This window comes from Trachypithecus francoisi, unplaced genomic scaffold (genome assembly GCF_009764315.1).
Source record: "Trachypithecus francoisi isolate TF-2019V2 unplaced genomic scaffold, Tfra_2.0 Lachesis_group3, whole genome shotgun sequence".
Lineage (NCBI taxonomy): Eukaryota > Metazoa > Chordata > Mammalia > Primates > Cercopithecidae > Trachypithecus > Trachypithecus francoisi.
In genome coordinates this window covers 84,277,695-84,300,782 of record NW_022681468.1, presented here as the reverse complement: position 1 = coordinate 84,300,782, position 23,088 = coordinate 84,277,695, and the positions used below count along the sequence as shown (strand labels likewise).

General features: G+C 37.1%; 1 protein-coding gene and 2 gene segments (V, D, J or C); all 3 read left to right on the top strand.

The window, feature by feature from the left end:
* The window catches only part of LOC117070008, a 677,437-nt gene that overhangs the window by 17,122 nt on the left and 637,227 nt on the right, over positions 1-23,088 (top strand).
* Positions 1-23,088, top strand: part of LOC117070016 — a 705,780-nt gene that overhangs the window by 74,391 nt on the left and 608,301 nt on the right.
* LOC117070004 (fumarate hydratase, mitochondrial-like) lies at positions 1,628-3,216 on the top strand. Its single transcript, XM_033188620.1, has one exon. The coding sequence runs from the start codon at positions 1,788-1,790 to the stop codon at positions 3,165-3,167; it is 1,380 nt and encodes a 459-aa protein (XP_033044511.1). The 5' UTR covers positions 1,628-1,787; the 3' UTR covers positions 3,168-3,216.

The window sequence follows — 23,088 nt, the reverse complement described above, 5'->3', positions numbered from 1 at the left end:
GCAAGTTTCCAGGAACAGAAAGAGAGTGATCAAAGGCCATGAATAAAGTTCCAGTACTCTGGTGGTTCACAGAAGTTTAGAAACCTTTTCAGCCTTGCTACCATGCATTGCTCATCAGGTGTTTAATAATTGGTCTGAAAAGAATGCTTATGCCACTACCTGGTGGTCAGCTCCTAAACTGCAGTTTGTTCATCCTTTAAAATATGTTTTCTTTTCTTTGTTTTTGGAACGGAGTCTCACTCTGTTGCCCAGGCTGGAGTGCAGTGACTGGATCTTGGCTCACTGCAAGTTCCATCTCCCGGGCTCACGTCATTCTCCTGCCTTAGCCTCCCGAGTAGCTGGGACTACAGGCGCCCACCACCTCGCCCGGCTAGTTTTTTTAGTAGAGACGGGGTTTCACCGTGTTAGCCAGGATGGTCTCGATCTCCTGACCTCGTGATCCGCCCGTCTCGGCCTCCCAAAGTGCTGGGATTACAGGCTTGAGCCACCGCGCCAGCCTAAAATATGTTTTCTTTCCTCTTTTAGTCAAAGAATCAGACCTGAAATTATTTAGTTATTAAAAAAAATTCATTTGGATAAATGGAGCACCTATTAACTTGCTGTTTTAAAATATTTCAAGGGCTTGGGAAAAAGTCATTTTGGTGTCTTCTAACTTCCCTCTCAAATGTCTCTGAAAGCGATTTATACTGGAAAAAATAGGGAACACATGTTTTGCTATTAATGAGGTTTATGTTCAAAACTATTAACTTTGCCATGTACTTGCTGAATACTTGAGTGCTGTGTTTCATTTTTTGTAAAATGTGACAGTGATAGCTTCTTTAGTATTTGTTGTGAGAATTCATCATAGTGTATCAAAGAAGATTAACAAGTAGCAGATGATCTAATAATGAGGATATTCTCAATAGACCCAGAAAAGGCATGTGACAAAATCCAGCATCCACTCCTGATTAAAAACTCTCTCTAAATGCGAAATTAAAAGGAACTTTCTCAACTTAATAAAGGAACCTTACAAAAACCTATGTCAAGTGTCACACTTGGTGAAAAACTAAAGGCTTCTTTCTCCCTAAGATCAGACATAAGATAAAAGTTATTGCTCTCACTGTTTTTGTTTAATATTGTATTAGAATGTCTATCCAGTGCAATAAGGCAAGAGACAGAAACAACAGGCATACAGTTTGGAAAGGAAGAAATAAATCAAGCTTTATTTGCAGACAACATAATTGTCTAAGTAGAAAATCCAAAGAATCTACAGAAAATCTACCAGAACAAATAAGTAAGATTTTAAAGGTCGCAGGATCAATGATCAATTTGTAAAAATTAATTGTATTTATATATTTTCACATGGGACAATCAGAAATTAAAATTAAAAACACAATACCATTTACAATAGCATCAAAAATATTAAATGCTTACAGATTAATCTTATGAAGTATAGAAGACCTGGTAACTTAAATCCACAAAACCTCAGGAGAGAAATTAAGACCTAAAGAATGGAGAGATAAATTATGTTCATAGATTGATAGACTCAATATCGTTAAAATGTCAGTTCTGTTTCAATTATTCTATAGATTCAATATAACCACAATAAAAGTTCGTCATTTTTTTGTTTAAAGTTAGCAATCTCGGCCCAGAAATTCTACCCAGGCTGCCTCAGCACCATGTACCGAGCACTCCGGCTCCTCGCGCGCTCGCGTCGCCTTGTGCGGCCTCCAGCCTCAGCCTCAGCTTCGGCTCCCGGCTTGGGTGGGGCGGCCGTGCCCTCGCTTTGACCCCCGAAGGCGGCTCGAATGGCAAGCCAAAATTCCTTCCGAATAGAATATGATACCGTTGGCGAACTAAAGGTGCCAAATGATACGTATTACGGCGCCCAAACCGTGAGATCTACGATGAACTTTAAGATTGGAGGTGTGACAGAACGCATGCCAACCCCAGTTATTAAAGCTTTTGGCATCTTGAAGCGAGCGGCTGCTGAAGTAAACCAGGATTATGCAATCATGAAGGCAGCAGATGAGGTAGCTGAAGGTAAATTAAATGATCATTTTCCTCTCGTGGTATGGCAGACTGGATCAGGAACTCAGACAAATACGAATGTAAATGAAGTCATTAGCAATAGGGCAATTGAAATGTTAGGAGGTGAACTTGGCAGCAAGATACCTGGGCATCCCAATGATCATGTTAATAAAAGCCAGAGCTCAAATGATACTTTTCCCACAGCAATGGACATTGCTGCTGCAATAGAAGTTCATGAAGTACTGTTACCAGGACTACAGAAGTTACATGATGCTCTTGATGCAAAATCCAAAGAGTTTGCGCAGATCATCAAGATTGGACGTACTCATACTCAGGATGCTGTTCCACTTACTCTTGGGCAGGAATTTAGTGGTTATGTTCAACAAGTGAAATATGCAGTGACAAGAATAAAAGCTGCCATGCCAAGAATCTATGAGCTCGCAGCTGGAGGCACTGCTGTTGGTACAGGTTTAAATACTAGAATTGGCTTCGCAGAAAAGGTTGCTGCAAAAGTGGCTGCACTTACAGGCTTGCCTTTTGTCACTGCTCCAAATAAATTTGAAGCTCTGTCTGCTCATGATGCTCTGGTTGAGCTCAGTGGAGCCATGAACACTACTGCCTGCAGTCTGATGAAGATAGCAAATGATATTCGTTTTCTGGGTTCTGGTCCCTGGTCAGGTCTGGGAGAACTGATCTTGCCTGAAAATGAACCAGGAAGCAGTATCACGCCAGGCAAGGTGAACCCTACTCAGTGTGAAGCAATGACCATGGTTGCAGCCCAAGTCATGGGGAACCATGTTGCTGTCACTGTCGGAGGCAGCAATGGACATTTTGAGTTGAATGTTTTCAAGCCAATGATGATTAAAAATGTGTTACACTCAGCCAGGCTGCTGGGGGATGCTTCAGTTTCCTTCACAGAAAACTGCGTGGTGGGAATCCAGGCCAATGCAGAAAGGATCAACAAGCTGATGAATGAGTCTCCAATGTTGGTGACAGCTCCCAATCCTCATACAGGGTATGACAAGGCAGCAAAGATTGCTAAGACAGCACACAAAAATGGATCAACCTTCAAGGAAACTGCTATTGAACTTGGCTATCTCACAGCAGAGCAGTTTGACGAACAGGTAAAACCTAAGGACATGCTGGGTCCAAAGTGATTTAAATAAATTTATAATGAAAATAAACATGTATACAATTTAAAAAAATAAAAAATAAATAAAATTAGCAATCTCATTATAAAATTTATTCAGAAATGTAAGGCACCTAGAATAGCCAAAACAACATTGTAAAAGAAAAAATTTGGAGGGATAATACTATCTTACTGCAAGCCGTTTTCCACAGTAATCAAGACAATGTGGCATTTGTGTACAGATAGACTAACAGATTAATAGAACAGAATAGAGCCCAGGAATAGACCCATATATACATGAACAACTACTTTTTGACAAAGGTACAAAGGCAATTCAATTTGGAAAGGATAGTCTTTTCAACAAATAGTGCTTAAATAATTGAATATCCATATGCAAAATAATAAACTTCGACACTCTCATACCATATACAAAAAGTTACTTAAAGTGATCATAAACATACATGTAAAACTCCAAATCATAACACTTCTAGAAGAAAATAGGAGGAAATTTTTGTGACCTTGGCCTATGCAAACATTTCTTAGATATGATAGCAAAACATGACCCATAAAAAACAAAAAGTTGATAAATTGATAAATTGGTTTTCATAAAAATTTAAAACTGCCTCTGGAAACAACTCTGTCAATAGAATTAATAGATGAGCTATAGACTGGAAAAATACTTGCAAATTGGGTATCTGATAAAGTCATTTATTTGAGTTATGCAAAGAACCCACAGAATCCATTAACAACAACAAAAAAAAAAATAGAAAAGTGAATAAAATGGGCAAAAGACTTGAACAAACACTTCAGCAAGGAAACTATATGAACGGCAAATAGGCATATGAAAACATGCCTAGCATCATTAGTCATTAGGGATATGCAAATTAAAGTCACAATTAAGTACTACTACATACCTATTAGAGTGGGGTTGACAAGGATGTGGAGCAACTGGAACTCTCAGGTACTACTGGTGGAAATACAAAGTAATATAATTAGTTTGAAAAATAATCGGGCAGGTTTTAAATAAGTCAAATATACACCTGATATCTGATGCAGCCATTCTACTCCAAGTTATTTGCCCTAAGAGAAAAGACAGAATATGCCTATACAAAATTTTGAATCCACATATTCGTAGCAACTTTATTTGTAACAGCCTCAAACTGGGCCTAACTGAAATGTACATCAACAGTTAAATAACAAACACATTGTTTTATATCTATATAATGTAATAGTACTACTCAGCAATAAAAAGAAATAAACCATTGATTCAAATGACACCATGGAAGAATCTCAAAATAATTATGCTAGGTGAAAGAAGATAAACCAAAAAAAGTATATATGATTTAATTTTTATGAATTATAAAATACACAAACTAATATATAGTGACAGAGAATTGCTTGGAAATGGGCATGGGAGATAGGGAGGTTAAGAGAAAAAGTACAAAGAAATATGAGAAACTTTTGGGGTGATGTAAATATTCATCATGTTGATTGTGATAGCAGCATCACAAGTCCATATGTATGTCAAATCTTATAAAAATGTTCACTTTACTTTGATGCAGTTAATTTTTATGTAAATTATACATCAATAAAACCATTAAAAAATCCAAATTTAAAAGTACATGTCTTCAACATCACAGAAGTCTTCTGATATGGTCCAAAATGCAAACTGTTCTCACTGGGTTTAAACTATTTTTCTTAAGTATAGATAACAGTTTTCACCTATGTGCTCTACTGTTATTTTCAACCCAGCATCATTCCAGCTTATTTTGCATTCCCCTTTGTATATCAGAATAGAAATTTGTAGCTGATTTTCCAGAATTCATTTTCAACATAGTTCTAGGCTTGTGTCCGACAAAGTGATTTGGAAGGTGGAGGAGAAGGAGAAGAGATTTGCAAACCCAAACAATATCTGGGCCTGAATTTCTTATTTAAGTCTGTATCTGAGAAACTATTCATATGCTGACTCTGGATGCATTCTTTATCTGAATCTGGGGAGAGTGAACTCCAGGAAACAGAATGAACTAAGTGTCTGTTCTTAGCTATGTGTCTAGGTATAAATGTTTACAGGTCCTTGCAGAAAGTTGGGTCCTTCTCCTAAATTTTATTCTGTTAACACTTCTGAAGGTTTTTTCTTTCCTTTTCATTTTATTTTTAGATTTACAGGTGGAGGTTTGTAACAAGGGTATATTGAGTAATGCTGGGTTTGGGCTTCTAGCTGGTCACCCAGGTAGTGAACATAGCACACAACAGGAAGTCACCTAGATAGTGAACATAGTACCCAATAGGACGTTTTTCAGCCCTTCTCCCTCCCTGTCTCCCTCCTTTTGGAGTCCACAATGTCTGTTGTTCCCATCTTTATGTCTGTGTGTACCCACAGTCTGGCTTCCACTTATAATGAGAACATATATTTTGTTTTTTGTTTCTGCACTAATTCGCTTAAGATAATGACCTCTAGCTGCATACATGTTTCCGCAAAGGATATCATTTCATTCGTTTTATGGCTGCATAGTATTCCATGGTGTATATGTACCACATTTTCCATAGTCTATCCACAATTGATGGGCACCTAAGTTGTTTCCATGTCTTTGCTATTGTAAATAGTGCTGTGATAAACGTATGAGTGCATGTGTCTTTTTAGTAGAATGATTTATATTCCTTTGCATATATAGCCAGGTATGGGATTGCTGGCTTGAACCAGCAATAACTGTTTTTACTTGTTTTCTGAGAAATCTCCACACTGCTTTCCACAGGGGCTGAACTAATTTGCATTCTCACCAACAGAGTATAAGTATTCCATTTTTTCTGCAAACTTGCCAGCATCTGTCATTTTTTGAATTTTAATAGTAGCTATTCTGACTGGCATGAGATGGTATCTCATTGTGATTTCGATTTGCAATTTTTTGATGATTAGTGATATGAAAGAATTTTTAATATGTTTGTCGGCCACTTGTATGTCTTCTGCTGAGAGGTGTCTGTTCAAATTCTTTGCCCACTGTTTAAAGGAGTTATTTGTTCATTTCCTGTTGATTTGTTAAAGTTCACTATAGACTCTGGGTACTAGTCCTGTGTAGGACGTATAGTTTGCAAATAATTTTTCCCATTTTATAAGCTGTCTTCTAACTGTGTTGATAGTTTCTTTTGTTGTGCAGAAGCCTTTTAGATTAAATAAGTCCCACTTGCCAATTTTTATTTTTGTTGCAATTGCTTTTGAGAACTTAGCCAAAAATTCTTTGCCTAGGCTGATATCCAGAAGTGTGTTTCTTAGGTTTTCTTCTAGGATTTCTATGAGGTGTTACATTTAAGCCTTCAATCTTTCTTGAATTAATTTTTGTATATGGTGACAGATAGAGGTCCAGTTTTATTCATCTGCATATGTCTAGGCAGTTATCCCAGTACCATTTGTTCAATAAGTCCTTTCCCCATTGCATATTTCTGTTGGCTTTGTCAAAGATCAGATGATGATAGGTGTATGGCTTTATTTCTCTGTTCTCTATTCTGTTCCATGGGTCTTTGTGTTCGTTTCTGTACCATTACTAAGGCCAAGTTTTAGTTACCTAGCCTTGTACTACAATTTGAAGTTGGGTACTGTGATGTCTCTAGTTTTGTTCTTTCTTTTTGTTAAGGATTGCTTTGGCTATTCAGGCTCTTTTTTTGTTCCAGATGAATTTTAGAATGTTTCTGCTAATTCTGTGAAAAATGACACTGATAATTTGATAGGAATAGTGTTGAATTTGTAGATTGCTTTGGGCAATATGGACATTTTGATGACATTGATTCTTCCAATCCATAAGTACAGAATATTTTTCCATTTGTTTGTGTGCTCTATGATTTCTTTCAGCTATGTTTTATAGTTCTTCTTGTATAAGTCTTTCACCTCATTGGTTAGCTGTATTCCGAGGTATTTTGGGGCATGTGGCTATTGTAAATTGGATTGCATTCTTGAACTAGCTCTCAGTATGATCACTATTGGTTTATAGAAATGCTCCCAATTTTTTAATGTTGACTTTGTATCTTGAAACTTCCCTGAAGTCATTTATTAGTTCTGGAGCCTTTTGATGGAGTCTTCAGTCTTTTCTAGGTATAGAATTATATTGTTAGTGAAAAGAGATAATGTAACTTCTTTCCCTATTTGGAGGCCTTTCACTTCTTTCTTTTGCCTGCTTGCTCTGGGTAGGACTTCTAATACTATGTTGAATGGGAGTACTGAGGGTAGGCATTCTTGTCTTGTTCCTGTTCTCAAGGTGAATGCTTCCAGCTTTTGCCCATTAAGCATGATGTTGGCTATGGGTTTGTCAGAGGTCACTGTTATTATTTTGAGGTATATTCCTTCAATACTTAGTTTGTTGAGGGTTTTTATCATGAAGAATTATTGGATTTTATAGAATGCTTTTTCTATGTCTATTGAGATGATCATATGAGTTTTGGTTTTAATTCTGCTTATGTGGTGAATTGTGTGTTTATTGATTTGTGTGTATTGAAACAACCTTGGATCCCAGGAATAAAGCCTACTTGATTCCAGGAATGAAGATGAGCTTTTTGATGTGCTGCTGGATTCAGGATGCTAGGTTTTGTTGATAATTTTTGTGTCTATGTGCATCAACGATTTGACCTTTGGTTTTCTTTTATCATTGTGTCTTTACCAGATTTTGGTATCAGGATAATACTGAATTTGTAGAACCATTTAGGGAAGAATCTCTCCTTGATTTTTTGGAATATTTTCAGCATGATTGGTATCAGTTCTTTGTACGTCTGGTAGAATTTGGCTGTGAATCCATCAGGTATGGGGCTTTTTTATTGGTACATTTTTTATTACTGATAAGCTGCATTTCACTAAAATTTAAAAGTTACACTCTTATGAAATGAGATGTCAAGAAAATGGGAGACAAAACACAAACTGAGTAATCCATTGCACTTGAACACATCTTTCTTGATATTTTAGTTTCTCTCCATGTAAGAGGCATATTTCAACTGCGTTTAGTCTGCCATCTTACCAGAAAAGGTTTTTGTTTTCTTTTGTTATGTTATAAAGTGAAAACTCATAGGAAATAAGCATAATGAAGTGTTTGTTTCTGCTGCAGACACTTCATAGGAAAAGACCAGCTTTAACAATCTGTGTAATCATGGGGACTTCTTTTGTGATGACCTCAGAGTGTTATCTCTGATAGTTGATAGCCATCTTGGTACAGGACAGCGTTCACAAACAAAATCTTGTAAACAACTATCAGGCAGGCAGCAACAAAACCACCAGGGAAGATTTTTAAAAAATGAAACCCTTTGAATCTTGGAAATTGTGGTTTGAAATCTTGGAAATTGTGATTCCTAAAGTTAGTGGTTTTGTCCCAACATCTGTAATTTTAAATAACTCACAAGTTAATTCATTTCTCACACAACCAGGTTTTAGAACCTCGATTATCAGTTGATATGTCTTTATCAATTTGTAAAGCAAGAGAAGAGGAAAGTTCTAACTCATGCTTCAGTCTATTGATGCAAATCTACATGTGGGTTCCCTACATCACCAGAGGAAATTATTTGATTAAACTTTGGCAACAAAATGTTGCATATGACCACAGTAGAAAGCGTCCTTGAGGCCAGATCTCCATGAGTATAGTGTTAACACTTGTTGCCTGACTGTTATAAGCAAGCACTTTTTCTTGGAGTCATTGAAATTGTGAGGGAATAAGCTATTCATCTGAGGTCATATCTTATCAGTAAATGTCAGTCACTGCTCTACATGTTAGGATACAGTGCTGAAAAACATAGACTCAGTAACAGCAAGACTTCTTAACACTCCCTCTGATTTCAACTCAAAACCCTTGTCTGACGTCCCATTGAGTTATACCACTGGCCTGCAATGGATACATGAAAGTATTGGCCTGTATTAAAATATCCAAGAAAATGGAAATCTTACCTACAGAAATACCCTAGGATGCTCTGCTAAAGATCTTTTATGTCAGATAGTGTCCAAAGAACAAAATTAATAAAACAGACCATAGAGATGATAACATCTGCCCTTCATATTTACAAGGACCACCTGAGACTGGCATGGGCCTTACAAATGAGGTCAGGGTTGAGGACCTATTTCGGACTTTTGGAAGGAGGCCAGGAAAACATTCATCCCAGTTCACCCCCTGTCCACCAGAGGGAGTGGCTGCCTAACACAAGCTCATTTCCTGCTGTCTCTGTAGGTTTCACTGTGATTTCTTCATGTTATGGATCAAGATCATTATTTGGGTCACACACTAAAGATGAACTGTTCTCCAGGCTTAGTATCTGTGATATTCTTACTGCTTGGTAAGTAAGATGCCTTTTAAAATTTGGACTCTGTCTTCTATCAAGCCAAAAATAATCTTTAACCACAATTTGACCTAAGAGCACTAAGCTCAAGGCTAAACATATCTCTCTATGTCTCTTTCTCTCTTTTTTTTCCCTAGGAAGAACACGTGGAGATTCAGTGACCCAGATGCAAGGGCCAGTGACTCTCTCAGAAGGGGCCTTCCTGACTATAAACTGCACGTACACAGCCACAGGATATCCTTCCCTTTTCTGGTATGTCCAATATCCTGGAGAAGGTCCACAGCTCCTCCTGAAAGCCGCGAAGGATGATGACAAGGGAAGCAACAAAGGTTTTGAAGCCACATACCGTAAAGAAACCACTTCTTTCCACTTGGAGAAAGACTCAGTTCAAGAGTCAGACTCAGCTGTGTACTTCTGTGCTCTGAGTGACACAGTGACAGGGACTGCAAGGGGAGTTGAGCACAAACTCTAAGCAGCACGAGGGGCCTGGGTGCTGAGTGTCAGCCACTGTGATCCACTCTGGTTCCAGCACAGTCTATGGTTGTTTGTGCCTCAGTTTCTCTGACTAATGCAGCAATCATACACATGGCCAGAGGAGAAAAACAAGAAATGGACATCCCCAAACCCAGCTCTTGGTAGTGAAATTAGAAACAGACATTGACACCAAGTAGTTCCTCATCCAGTGCCAAAGTAATTTCAAGGTTAAACCACAGAAACAATGAAGCGGTCCCTGTGCTCATCCTTGCAGACAAAGTTCAACCTCCACCTCTTGTTCCAGGTCACTCTGGTCACTATTGGAGGTAGATGTGTTCTGTTACATTTTTACACAGCCAAATGTGCCAGAGAAGGTGGCATCTCTATAATGTCTCCCTAACAGAGTACAGCAGGATAGATGACAGGAGAGCTACAGCTCTTCAGTTCAGTTCAAATGTCTATGCAGGATTCCTAATAGAGAAAGAAGGGAAGAGAAGAAAGGAGGAGGGACAGAATGCCACATGTAACAAAACAATGCAGAGAGGAAAGCAACAATTGTCAGAGAGAGGAAGGTTTCTTTTCTGGTAAACCAGATGGTAGACAAAGTCTGATGTTCCAAAAAGAAAGGGAAGGATCAAAAGCATTATTGAAGAAATGACTCATTTGTAAATCATAATATAAGTATTCTTTACTTGTTACATTGATCAATAGGCTTCCTAACAACAAGTCCTTAAGTGAGTTAGTTTTGCAGTGCCGATGGAAGATTAAGCATACAGATTTATATTTGCATCCCTGTGAAATCCTGTTAAAGACACAGTAAACAAATGGAAATGGGCATAAAACCACAAAAAGAATAGAAAAGGAGGTGACAGCAGACAGTGATATCAATAAAATTTTAGAAGGCAAGAGTGTATGGAGAAGTGAAAACTTGCATAGAAGACCAGATAAAGAAGAAACATGGGCCTAGTGAAAGAAGACTACAAGGAATAGGCAGTGTGTGTTAAGCCTTGATGGAAAGGTTTAGAAATCAAAAATACCAATGACCTTTGAATAATTGGTGAAGACAATGCTTTGTGTATGTGTTTCTACTTTGAGGGTATCTGAAAAGAGGGTATGAAAAGGGAAAAGAAAGTGAGAAAATGTATAATTAATAGACCTCCCATGCTCTCCACCACTATCTGTTTAACAAGTGATGATCACTTCCCAAACCCAGAAGAAAATTGGAATTTAGTATTAATTGAAGTACAGAACATAATAACACATGAAAGCAGAATAAAATTACAATGTTAAAATATCATAGTCAATTATTTAATATAAGAAATATAAAATATTGCTTATGAAATATTCTCATAGTAGTCTGTGTGTTTCAACCCAGTTGTCTTCTAGATAAGTTTCACTAATTTATACTATCCGTAGTGGTGATTTGGCAGAATACTTATTTTCCTTAAACCTTATGTATTACTAAACTTTTTGACATTGACTAATCAGTTAGAATTTCGTTTAAAGAATATTTCATTTACTTATGAATGAGATGGAGCTTCATTTAATATATTTAAAAGCTATTTACATTTTTTGATATATTGCCATTCATATTCATATTGCCCCCCCCTTTTTTTTTACCATTTATTGCCATTATTTCCCACATCTACCATTGTTCCAACTATTAGATATTGGCAAACCCTCACCCTTTGAAAAATTATTTATTTTTTAAGAGCAGTTTTAGTTTACAGCAAGATCTAGAGAAGGGTACAGAGATTTACCACATACCCTCTATCCCTTCCCAGATATACGTCATCTCCCATTATCAACATCCACCACCACAGTGATGCATTTGTTACAACTGATGCACTTACACTGACACATCATAGTCACTCAAAATTCATAGTTTACATTAGGGTTCACGCTTAGTGTAGCATAATATATAGATTTGGACAAATGTGTAATGCCATATATCTATCATTGTAGTATCAGACAGAGTAATTTCGCTGTCCTAAAAGTCCTTTGTGCTCTGGTACTCATTCATTTCCCTATGTAACCCCTGGCCACCTCTGATCTTTTAGTGTTTCCATGATTTTGCCTTTTCCAGAATGTCATATACTCGGCATCATAAAGTATGTAGACTTTTCACACTGACTTCTTTCACTTAGTAACATGCATTTAAGGTTTCTTTCGTGTCTTGACAGCTCACTTTTTTAGTATTGAATAATATTCTCTTTTCTGGATACATCATAGTTTATTTATCCATTCATCTTCTGAAGGGCATTTTGGTTGCTTCAAAGTTTTGGTAATTATGAATAAAGCTGCCATAAGTATCCCTTTGGAAGTTTTGGTGTAGACATGTGTTTTCCACTACTTGGATAAATACCAATGAGGAAAACTGCTGGATCATATGGAAAGAATATATTTTTTTTAAAGCTGCCAAACTGTGCTCAAAGTGGCTGTACCATTTTGCATTCCCACCAACAATGAATGAGAGTTCTTTTTTGTTTATATCCTTGCTACCATTTGTTTTGTCAGAGGTCTGGATGTTGGCATTTCAAATAGGTGTATCATGGTATCTCATTGTTGTTTTAATTTTCATTTCCCTGATGCCATATGATAAAGAACAACTTTTTATATGCTTATTTGCCATTTACATATTTTCTTTGCTGAAATATGTGTTAAAGTCTTTTATCCATTTTTCTTGGTCAGACTGTTTTCTTATTATTGAATTTTAAGATGTTTTGCATAACAGTTCTTGATCAAATATATCTTTTGCAAATATTTTCGCCCAGTCTGTGTTTTGTCTCCTATTTTCTTGACATTGCATTTCATAAGAGCATAACTGTTAAATTTTAGTGAAGTGCAGCTTATCAATAATTTTTTTCTGGAGAACATACCTTTGTCTTTGTATAAATCATTGCCAAACCCAAGGTCATCTAGATTTTATCCTACATTGCCTTCTTGGAGTTTTGTTTTGCATTTTACACTTACATCTATGGTTGCTTTTTGAGTTAATTTTTGTGAATAGTATAAGGTCTGTGCCTAGAGTCTAGATTAATTTTCTTTCCTTTTTCTTTTTTTGCTTGTGAATGTCCAGTTATTCCAGCACCATTTATTGACAAAACTGTCTTTACTCCATTGTATTGCTTGTGCTCCTTTGTCAAAGAATAGTTGACTACTTTTATGTGGGTCTATTTCTGGGTTCTCTATTTTGTTCCATTGATCTATTTGTTTATTCTTTTGCCAGTGTCACGGTGTCTTGATTATTGTAGCTTTACAGTAAGGCTTAAAATCAGGTATTGTCATTCATCTGATTTTATTCTCCTATAAGACCCTTTTTTTTTCATAATTCTGGGTCCTTTGCTGCTCCATATAACCTTTAGAATGAGTTTATCAATATTCACAAAAAATTGCTGGGATTTTAATTGAGATTGCATTGAACCTACAGGTTAAATTGTGACGAATGAACATTTTGACGATATTGAGTCTTCCTACTCATGAACACGTCATCTGGGAACAAAGTTATGCTTCTTTTTTCCCCAATCTGTATGCCTTTTTTTCTTTTTTTACTTGTCTTATTGCATTAGCTAGGACTTGCGGTATGATGCTGAAAAGGAGTGGAGAGAGGCCCATCTTTGCCTTGTTTCTGATGTTAGTAGGAAAACATCAGTTTTTCATCATTATGATGTTAGCTGTAGATTTTTGCACATATTATTTATGAAGTTGAAAGAATTCCACTCTATTTCTAGTTCACCAAAAGTTTTTATCATGAGTGGGTGCTGAAATTTGTTAAATGATTTTTACACATTTATTGATAAAACCATGATTTTTCTAGAGACTTGAAAAGTTGAGAAGTTTATATAGCCCATAGACACAGGCTCACTAAAAGACTGAGAACAAATTGTGGGCCTATAGAACACTTCCTGTCCCCTCACACCTTACCACCATAGCACTAACAGCCTATTTACAGCAGTTCCTTTTACCAAGTATGTCATGTCTGACTGTCAAGAAAAAAATTACAGGGCATATTAAAAGGGAAAATACAATTTGAAGAGACAGAAAAATCATCAGAAAAATACATCAGGGTTGTTGGAATTATCAGACCCAGGAATTTGAAACAAATATGCCAACAGCTCTAATAATGAAGTAGAGAGCATGCCAGAACAGATGGGCAATGTAACAGAGAGACAGACATCGTAAGAAAAAACCAAGAAACGGCTGGGCGCGGTGGCTCAAGCCTGTAATCCCAGCACTTTGGGAGGCCGAGACGGGCGGATCACGAGGTCAGGAGATCGAGACCATCCTGGCTAACACGGTGAAACCCCGTCTCTACTAAAAATACAAAAACTAGCCGGGCGAGGTGGCAGGCGCCTGTAGTCCCAGCTACTCGGGAGGCTGAGGCAGGAGAATGGCGTAAACCCGGGAGGCGGAGCTTGCAGTGAGCTGAGATCCGGCCACTGCACTCCAGTCCGGGCGACAAAGCGAGACTCCGCCTCAAAAAAAAAAAAAAAAAAAAGAAAAGAAAAAAAGAAAAAACCAAGAAACAAAATGCTAGAGATCAAAATACTGCAACAGAAATGAAGAATGTCGTTGGCTGACTTGTTAGTAGACTGGACGTAGCTGAGGAAAGAATTTCTTAACTTAAATATGTATCAGTAGAAACATCCAAAACTGAAAAAGCAGAGAAAACAAAGACTAAAAAAACCCAGAAAAGAATATCTAAAAATATTCAAAAACTGTGGAACAACTGTAAAAGTGTACTATACATGTAATGGGAATGTCACGCGGAGAAGAGAGAGAAATTAACAGAAAAAATATTTAAAATAATGATGGAGAATTTCTCCCAAAATAATGCCAGATACCAAACCACAGATCTAAGAAGCACAGAGAACACTTGGTAGCATAAATGCCAAAACTCCCCCAAACCCTAAGTATATCATTTTCAAACTAGAAAATCATAGATAGAGAAAATATCTTGAAGAAGCTGGCAAGGGGTGGAGTGGAGGAAATGCCTCACCTGTACAGGAACAAACATAAGAATTACATCCAACTTCTCTTCAGAAATCATGCAAGGAGGAGAGAGTATAGTAAAATATTTAAAGTGTTAACAGAAAAAACCACCAACCTAGAATTCTGTACCCAGAGAAATTATCTCTCAAAAGTGCAAGAGAAATAAAGACATTTTCAGACAAAATTGGGGATATGTGTTGCCAAGTAGTCCTGCCTTGCAAGAAATGTTAAAAGTTCTTTAAAGATAAATTAAAAGTTCAGGTTTCTTCTATGGCAGACTTGTATAAATATGAATTCATTCAAAACATAAATATATAAATAAAAATAAACCTCGAGTAAGTCTCAGTTCAACTATAGAAAAATAAGAAAGTGCTTTTATGAGACGTTTAGCAAAAAGCGCAATTCCTGTTCGTCCTTTTGCACACTAGTGGAGACTGTTCCATAACCAGAGAACTCACTTGCAAATCTGAAAACCTAATTAGCTTCCTTCTTAGAAACACTCTGCTTATTCTTACATTTATCAGCTTATGAGAACATGACAGCAGGTGTAAGAAGGTTCTCCATCAGTAATCCAAACTCGGTGCCTGTCATTGTAAGGCATATGCAACTGATGCTGGAGACCAGGGATTTCATTCCTGCTTTTGCAGGGAAGAAGTGAGCTTATGTAGACCATGATCTCTCTCCTGCATCTGTGACAAGAATTCTGCTACTGCTTGATGAAAAGGGGTCACTGAGAACTCTGAATTTTTTATGTTTATTGGATTCCAATGAGGGGGCAAGTAAAGGCTCTGAGAGCCTGATGGTTGCTCTCTCTGAACTCAGCAAAACATTGTAAAAATAGTACATGAAAATAAAAGGTAAATGAAACAGATAAAATTTTATTATTCTCTTGTAAGTGTGCAGAAAATGATACTCTGTCTTAGTTTTCCCTTAGTTATATCAAAGTCTTGAAAATTTAGCCTTTACCAAAGCATTTCTTTTTCCATCTAGGCATAACACTTCTGCTCTAAACTCATATAAATTATTAGAACATTTCTCAATTACCGCAAAAAATCCTTCAGTTTCCTAGTAATTAGTCACAGAAGAAAACTATTATGATAAAAACAGATGGTATTTGTTCTAGTATATAAGTGAATAATGTATGGTTCATATGAGAGTAGAAGTCACAGCATCAAGTGATCAAAGCTGAATAAAATTTTTAGCAGTAGCTTTTTCGTATCCTCCCCTCCACATTTCATCCTCTCCTTTTTAAAAGAGGTTAACAAGGACAAAGTGTGGCCTGCCTGTGTTCTCTCTCAGCTCAGTCACTTTCATGTCTTTGAAATCAGATAATGTCATGGGACTGAGTCCTTCTCAGCTGAATCCATGAGAAATAGTTCATCTTTTCAGAAACTGGTAAACAGGTGAAGCATTTCAATTCACACATTGTGAATGTCACCATTTACCATGTGATTTGTTGATTAGGGAACAAAAAGGAGAGGTAGTGAAGTGAGCAGTTAAGAGAATTTAGGAGTCCATTTGCCTGGGTTTGAATCTAATCTTGGATGCTTACAACTGTGTAACCTTGGCTAAGTTGCTTAACTTTTGAACTACCATTTGCAGCAGGGATTAAATGAATATATGTATTTGAAATTCTGGTCCATGATAAGTGCTCAGTAATTGTTAGCTGATTATAAAAGCTACTATAAAATCTTCTAAAATACTGAGAAACTAAGAAGTCACTTGCGTTCAGGGAGAGAAAAATTACCATTTCGGTGGTTAATCATTTAGTAAATAAGCAAGAAAAGAAGAATACATGTTGACCTAAAATAATAATGAAGCCCTTATATGTACAATGTACTGTATCAGGACATTCGTCTACTGATAGCAGTATAAAATATTGCTTTTACCTGGAATGAACTTACCAGAAAAAAGCTTATAAATTAAGTGAGGAACAAGAAAAAATACATAAAAACTTAATTAATAGTTAAAATTATAAGTATGTAGACAATTAAGTTTTAAAGGTATTTTCAGGAGGAGATCACTGTGTTACAGAAAAGACAAGGGGAGACATCATGGGGAAATAGAAAATATAATTAAGCTTTAAAAGGCAGACACACATTAAATTTGTTGATTATACAATTATTTCTTAAATAAGCAACCGGTGTTTTTGTAGGTTTGATGAATAGAATAATAAACAAAATAGACAAATTCAGAGACCAAAAGAGCTTCGCTCATGGGGCTTGCATCTGGCTTTGTCTACAGTGCTCAACTTTCTCTTAGAGAAATATCCTGTGAAGTTTTTGTTTTAACATAGATCTTTCTCTTGCTTCCTATAACAATTGGCCTGTTTTATGTGATGATGAAAAGGTAAAGTTTTTTTTTTTTTTTTTTTTTGTTTTTGGGAACAGGTATCACTATGTTGCCCAGGCTGGTCACAAACTCCTGGGCTCAAGTGATCCACCTGTCTCAGCCAACCCAGTAGCTGGGACTATAAGCCCACACTACCACACCTGGCCAAGTTCTAGGTATTTAACTGCTGTGTCTGTCACTTACTAAATTATGTGGCCATGGACACATTACTTAATTTAGAGCATCTACACATCATCAATTTTAATAACATACAACTTACCACACCACTGTAAAGATTGAATTAAATTAAATGAATTTAACTACATGATTGAATTTAACCAAAAATACTTTTTCAACTGATGATAGTTATTCTGGAATGCAGACGAAATGTGGATAAAACAGAACATAAGATAAAATAACTAGAAAATTTAAGTATAGGCCGGGCGCGGTGGCTCAAGCCTGTAATCCCAGCACTTTGGGAGGCCGAGACGGGCGGATCACGAGGTCAGGAGATCGAGACCATCCTGGCTAACACGGTGAAACCCCGTCTCTACTAAAAATACAAAACTAGCCGGGCGAGATGGCGGGCGCCTGTAGTCCCAGCTACTCGGGAGGCTGAGGCAGGAGAATGGCATAAACCCGGGAGGCGGAGCTTGCAGTGAGCTGAGATCTGGCCACTGCACTCCAGTCCCGGCGACAGAGCGAGACTCCGCCTCAAAAAAAAAAAAAAAGAAAATTTAAGTATAGATTAAGGTTTAGCTTTCCACTCTCCTGCTATTGATTATGTTATTTTACTATGGTTAAGGCTGAGTCACCCTTTATTTCACATTGACCTTATTCCATCCAATTATTTGAACTGACTCTAATGGCTTTCTTGTTTGGTTTCTTTAGTTCACAGGTTTTATGCACAGAAGAAACATTTTTGCTCCTGATGTAACTTAGTGTAAATTCTAAGATGAATTCGCATGAGCCTTATGGAGCGGGTCTCAGATATAATACTATTACATTGAGCTACGGTGCCAACAATTAGATCTGTATTTGGGGGATCATTTAACAGCTTTCTGCATTGGAAAGGAGAGAAAATAACCTTTCTAGGCTTTCCTTGGGGAGGAATGCTTTTTGGGTATTCAATTTATAGCTTGTATATATACATGGCAGATGCTCAGGAAGTATCACAGAAGAAAAAAGGAAGGACAACAATCTAGCAGATAAACAAATGTCGCTCTCCAACAAATCAGCACCTGGTCCTACCAAGGTCCTTTTCCATGTTACCTCTTCAGAGATCAGGAGGAGCTGTGTGATCTGTGCATGGGGGAATGGATCTTGTTTCTGGTTGGCTGGGGGGACTCTCAGCTTCCTGTAATAACAGAACTATGAATATTCACTCAGAGAAACAAAGTATTGGCTTGGTAGTGTTTGAGGGCTCCCAGACCCCAACCAGAGCCCACAGTAAGTCTCATGGATAAAGTGGAGAAACCCTTGGGAGTTTTGTTCTTGATTTTCTCTTGGCATCTGTGCTGTGAATTTTGGGGCTCTGGAAATATCATTGAAAAGAGCAATTTGTAGTATCTTCTTTAAAAGTCTGGAAATTACAGAAGGGTGGTTAGGGCCTCTATGCTCACCTATGGGGACTTGAAAAGAGAGTATATCTTCCCAAAGTAGTTAGCCATGAATGAATGCCCTCTGTCTGTGCTTCTCTGTTTAAATAGGGGCAAACAGCCTCCATATTTTGGAGCAGAGTCCTTCATTCCTGAGTATCCAGGAGGGAATGCACACCATTCTTAATTGTACTTATGAGGAGAGAATGTTCTCTAACTTCTACTGGTTCTGGCAGGGTCTGGAAAAGTACTTGTGTCTTTGACCTTAATTCAATGAAGCCATATGGAGCAGGGAGACAAACATTTTAAAGAAGCACTTGGAAAAGAGAAGTTTTATAGTGTTTTGAATATGCTGGTCTCTCATAATGGAGATTCAGGCACCTACTTCTGTGCTTTGCAGCACAGGGTCCCCAAGCACCTGCAGCCTGTACCACAACCTACAGCTGGAACCCTGGACACAGGTCTTGCCTTGCAGGTGGGAGTGAAGGTGTCATCTTTATATGTAGAGGGAACTTCTTTATAACCTCTGTCTCCAAACAGAAGTGAAGGATAATGCAGAATCTTTCTTATTTGATGAAGCTGAATTTATATTAAATTAAATTTCATTTTGTTATTATTGAAATTTCATTCTTCAATGTAGATTGTGCTGTGCTGGTTCTGGGCCTGTTTGCCCACAGATCCCTTCCACTGCTCTGTCCTTTACTCTAAAGTGGTAAACCTCTATGGCACAGGCTCTGAGGCCAAGAGGCAAGTTTTCTCCATGCTGTACTCTCACCAACAGTATTTTACCCATTTGCTTGTAAATTCATGATGCTTCTTGTATTTGTATCATCTATACTATTATTTACTTAATTTAATATTAAATTAACTTTTATGTTGAGTAGACTTCAAAACTCTGTAAAACATTGTTCTTATTTTAATGGATACTATCAGTGAAACCATATTTGATATAAACTATACATCTGATGTGCAGGCTATATTTGTTCTTGATACAAATTAAAATAACATTACATGTATAACAATTAAAAAGACTATCTGTGTACTGCCTAACATGACCTCCTATGTTAGCCACAATTTAGAAAATGCTGATCCTCATTTAATAGATGAAAAAGGTAGAATCAACAGGGACAGCATTACTTACTCAAAGCATGAATTACAGCAAAATGGAAGCTAGGAGTGGAACACAGACATTCTGGCCCCTTGTCACTTGCTTTTTCCATGAAGGATGTAAAGCAGGTTTCAGTGTTTGAAAAAAGAGTGGTATGTTGTAATTTTAAACTAAATTATACTTTTATTACTTAATTATATGTTCATTAGAATAAATTAGGAGATATAAACACCCAGAAAAGATAGAACACTCCTATAATTTCAGAACCTAAAAATGATAGCTATTTGCATGTAAAAAAATGTTTGGTGCACATATAAGGCTATATTTTTGTATAAATGTGGTTTATAATATATCAAGTATTTATTAGCACACTTTTCTTTCAACTTTATATTTAGGTATTTTCAACTCAGGAAGTATATATTTTGGAATAATTTTAAATTATTGCCTAGTTGCCATTATATAAATATGCTTCCATAAAAAATCTTTTTTTGGTATTGTTTCCACTTATACAGTATTATAGACAATATTTTTATTAACATCATTACAGTTGTAGCTTTAATGGAAGTGGAGTTGCTTGAATAAAGAAAAACACATGATACTGAATCCCTAATTTCCATGAAGCTATTTCTCACCGAACTGTAATTTCAGCAGTAGCACATGATGTTGCTAATTTCCCAATGTAATTAGCTTCCATTTTGTTAAGTAAAATATTCAGTTTTTTATTATTCTTTTCTTTTAATTTGTGATTTTATACCTTTTATTATTAAAATAAATAAGTAAAATGAGATGAGAAAACATCAGATTCCATCACACAGAATAAGTATCCTTTTATACAGTAACATGTATTTTTCGAGAGTGTGAAAAATACTGTTCTGATCCAAGCTACCTTCTGACTGGTCTCTCTTTTCTCAAGGCAATCAATTCTCTATGATCTTGCTCTCGAAGTGTGAACCAGCATCGAAGTGTGAACCAGCATTGTCTGAACTTGTGCTGATTCTCAGGCTCCACCCTAGGCTGATTGAATTTGAATCTGAATTTTATCAAGATTTCCAGGCAAGGCCGGGTGCGGTGGCTCAAGCCTGTCATCCCAGCACTTTGGGAGGCCGAGACGGGCGGATCACGAGGTCAGGAGATCCAGACCATCCTGGCTAACACGGTGAAACCCCGTCTCTACTAAAAAATACGAAAAACTAGCTGGGCGAGGTGGCAGGCGCCTGTAGCCCCAGCAACTCGGGAGGCTGAGGCAGGAGAATGATGTAAACCCGGGAGGCGGAGCTTGCAGTGAGCTGAGATCCGGCCACCGCACTCCAGCCTGGGTGACACAGCGAGACTCCGTCTCAAAAAAAAAAAAAAAAAAAAAAAAGATTTCCAGGCAATTCTATCACATCAAAGTTTAAGAAGCACCCATCTGATGAGTTATCAGAATGATTTTTAAAAGTATAAATAAAGAGCATTCTCCATCTGTCAAACATGCTTCAGTGGCTTTCTATTGCTCCTGGAATAGTGTGGTGGCTTTCAGGCTGTGATAGAAAAGGATCTGTATAATTCGAACCTCCCTTGTCCCTTTTCCTGGCTCTCTGTGCAGCAAAACTGATTCTCTTTTAATTTTCTGGACTTGCCATGTCCTTTCCCACTTGTAGGCTCTCTTTCATCCATTTGAAATGTTCTTCTCCTAAATCTTGTTGAGCCTGACTCAACAAGAGTCATTCTTCAGGTCTCAGCTCAAATGTTACTACTGTAGAAAAAAACCTACTGACCTTTGCTGCTCTTCCTGACTAATGTAGCCATCCCTAATCCTCCCCCTAACTCTATCGGAACACTCTAGTTATTTCTCTTATGTTAATTATCACAACATGGAGTTACATTCTTGGTTTATTTGCCAGTATGTTCATTGCCCATAATTTCTACTAGAATACAATCTTTATGATGTCAGGGGTATTGTTGGTTTAGTTCATGGCTTGATTCTTTGTGTTTGTTTTTCTTTTTTTTTTTTTTTCCAACTTTTATTTTAGGTTCTGAGGGTACATGTACAGGTTTGTTATATGGGTAAATTGCATGTCACGGGGACTTGGTGTAAAGATTATTCCATCACCCAGATAATGAGCATAGTACTTGGTACGTAGTGTTTGGATCTTCACCCTCTTCCTACTCTCCACCTTCAAGTAGGCTCCAGTGTCTGTTGTTTTCTTCTTTGTTTTCATGTATAATCAACGTTTAGCTCCCACTTATAAGTGAGAACATGTAGTGTTTGATTTTCTGTCCTGTATTAATTTGCTTAGGATAATGGCCTTTAACTGTATCAATGTTGGTGCATAGGACATGATTTCATTCATTTTTATGACTGCATAGTATTCCATGGTATATATGTACCACATTTTCTTTTTCCTGTACACCATTGATTTGCATCTAGATTGTTTCCATAGCTTTGCTATTGTGAATAGTGCTGCAATGAACATGTGTGTGTGAGTGTCTTTACGGTAGAGTGATTTCTATTTCTTTGAGTACATGCCCAGTAATAGGATTGATGGGTCTGATAGTATTTGTTTTATGTTATTTGATAAATCTCCAAATGGCTTTCCATAGTGGCTGAACTAAGTTACATTGCCACCAGTGGTGTAAAAGCATTCCCTTTTCTCCCCAACTTTGCCAGCATCTGTTATTTTTTTACTTTTTAGTAGTAGCCTTTTTGATTAGTATGAGATGGTATCTCATTGTGGTTTTGATTTGCATTTCTCTAATGATTAATGATCTTGAGCATTTTTTATATGTGTGGTGGTTGCATTGATGTCTTCTTTTGAGAAGTATCTGTTTGTGTTGTTTTCCCATTTTGTCTGTCCATGTTGTTTGTTTTTTGCTTGTTAATTTGCTTAAGTTTCTTATAGATTCTGGATATTATACCTTTGTCTGATACATTTGCAAATATTTTCTCACATTCTGTAGGTTGCCTGTTTACTCTGTTGATAGTTTCCTTTGCTGTGTAAAAGTTCTTTAGTGTAATTGGAACAGGAATTAAAAGAAATTAAAGACTGTGTAAGCAAAAACTCAGTTATATGTAAGAAGACCCAATTCCCTCTGAGGCAGAGAAAGGGCTGGGGTCCTTTAAAATTAACTGCCTGTTTTTCTCTCTGTGGCTAGTGAGCCTTATCTCT

Bases quoted from the DNA above. Each gene is read 5' to 3' on its own strand.
- LOC117070004 (XM_033188620.1), top strand. From the start codon at position 1,788: ATGGCAAGCCAAAATTCCTTCCGAATAGAATATGATACCGTTGGCGAA.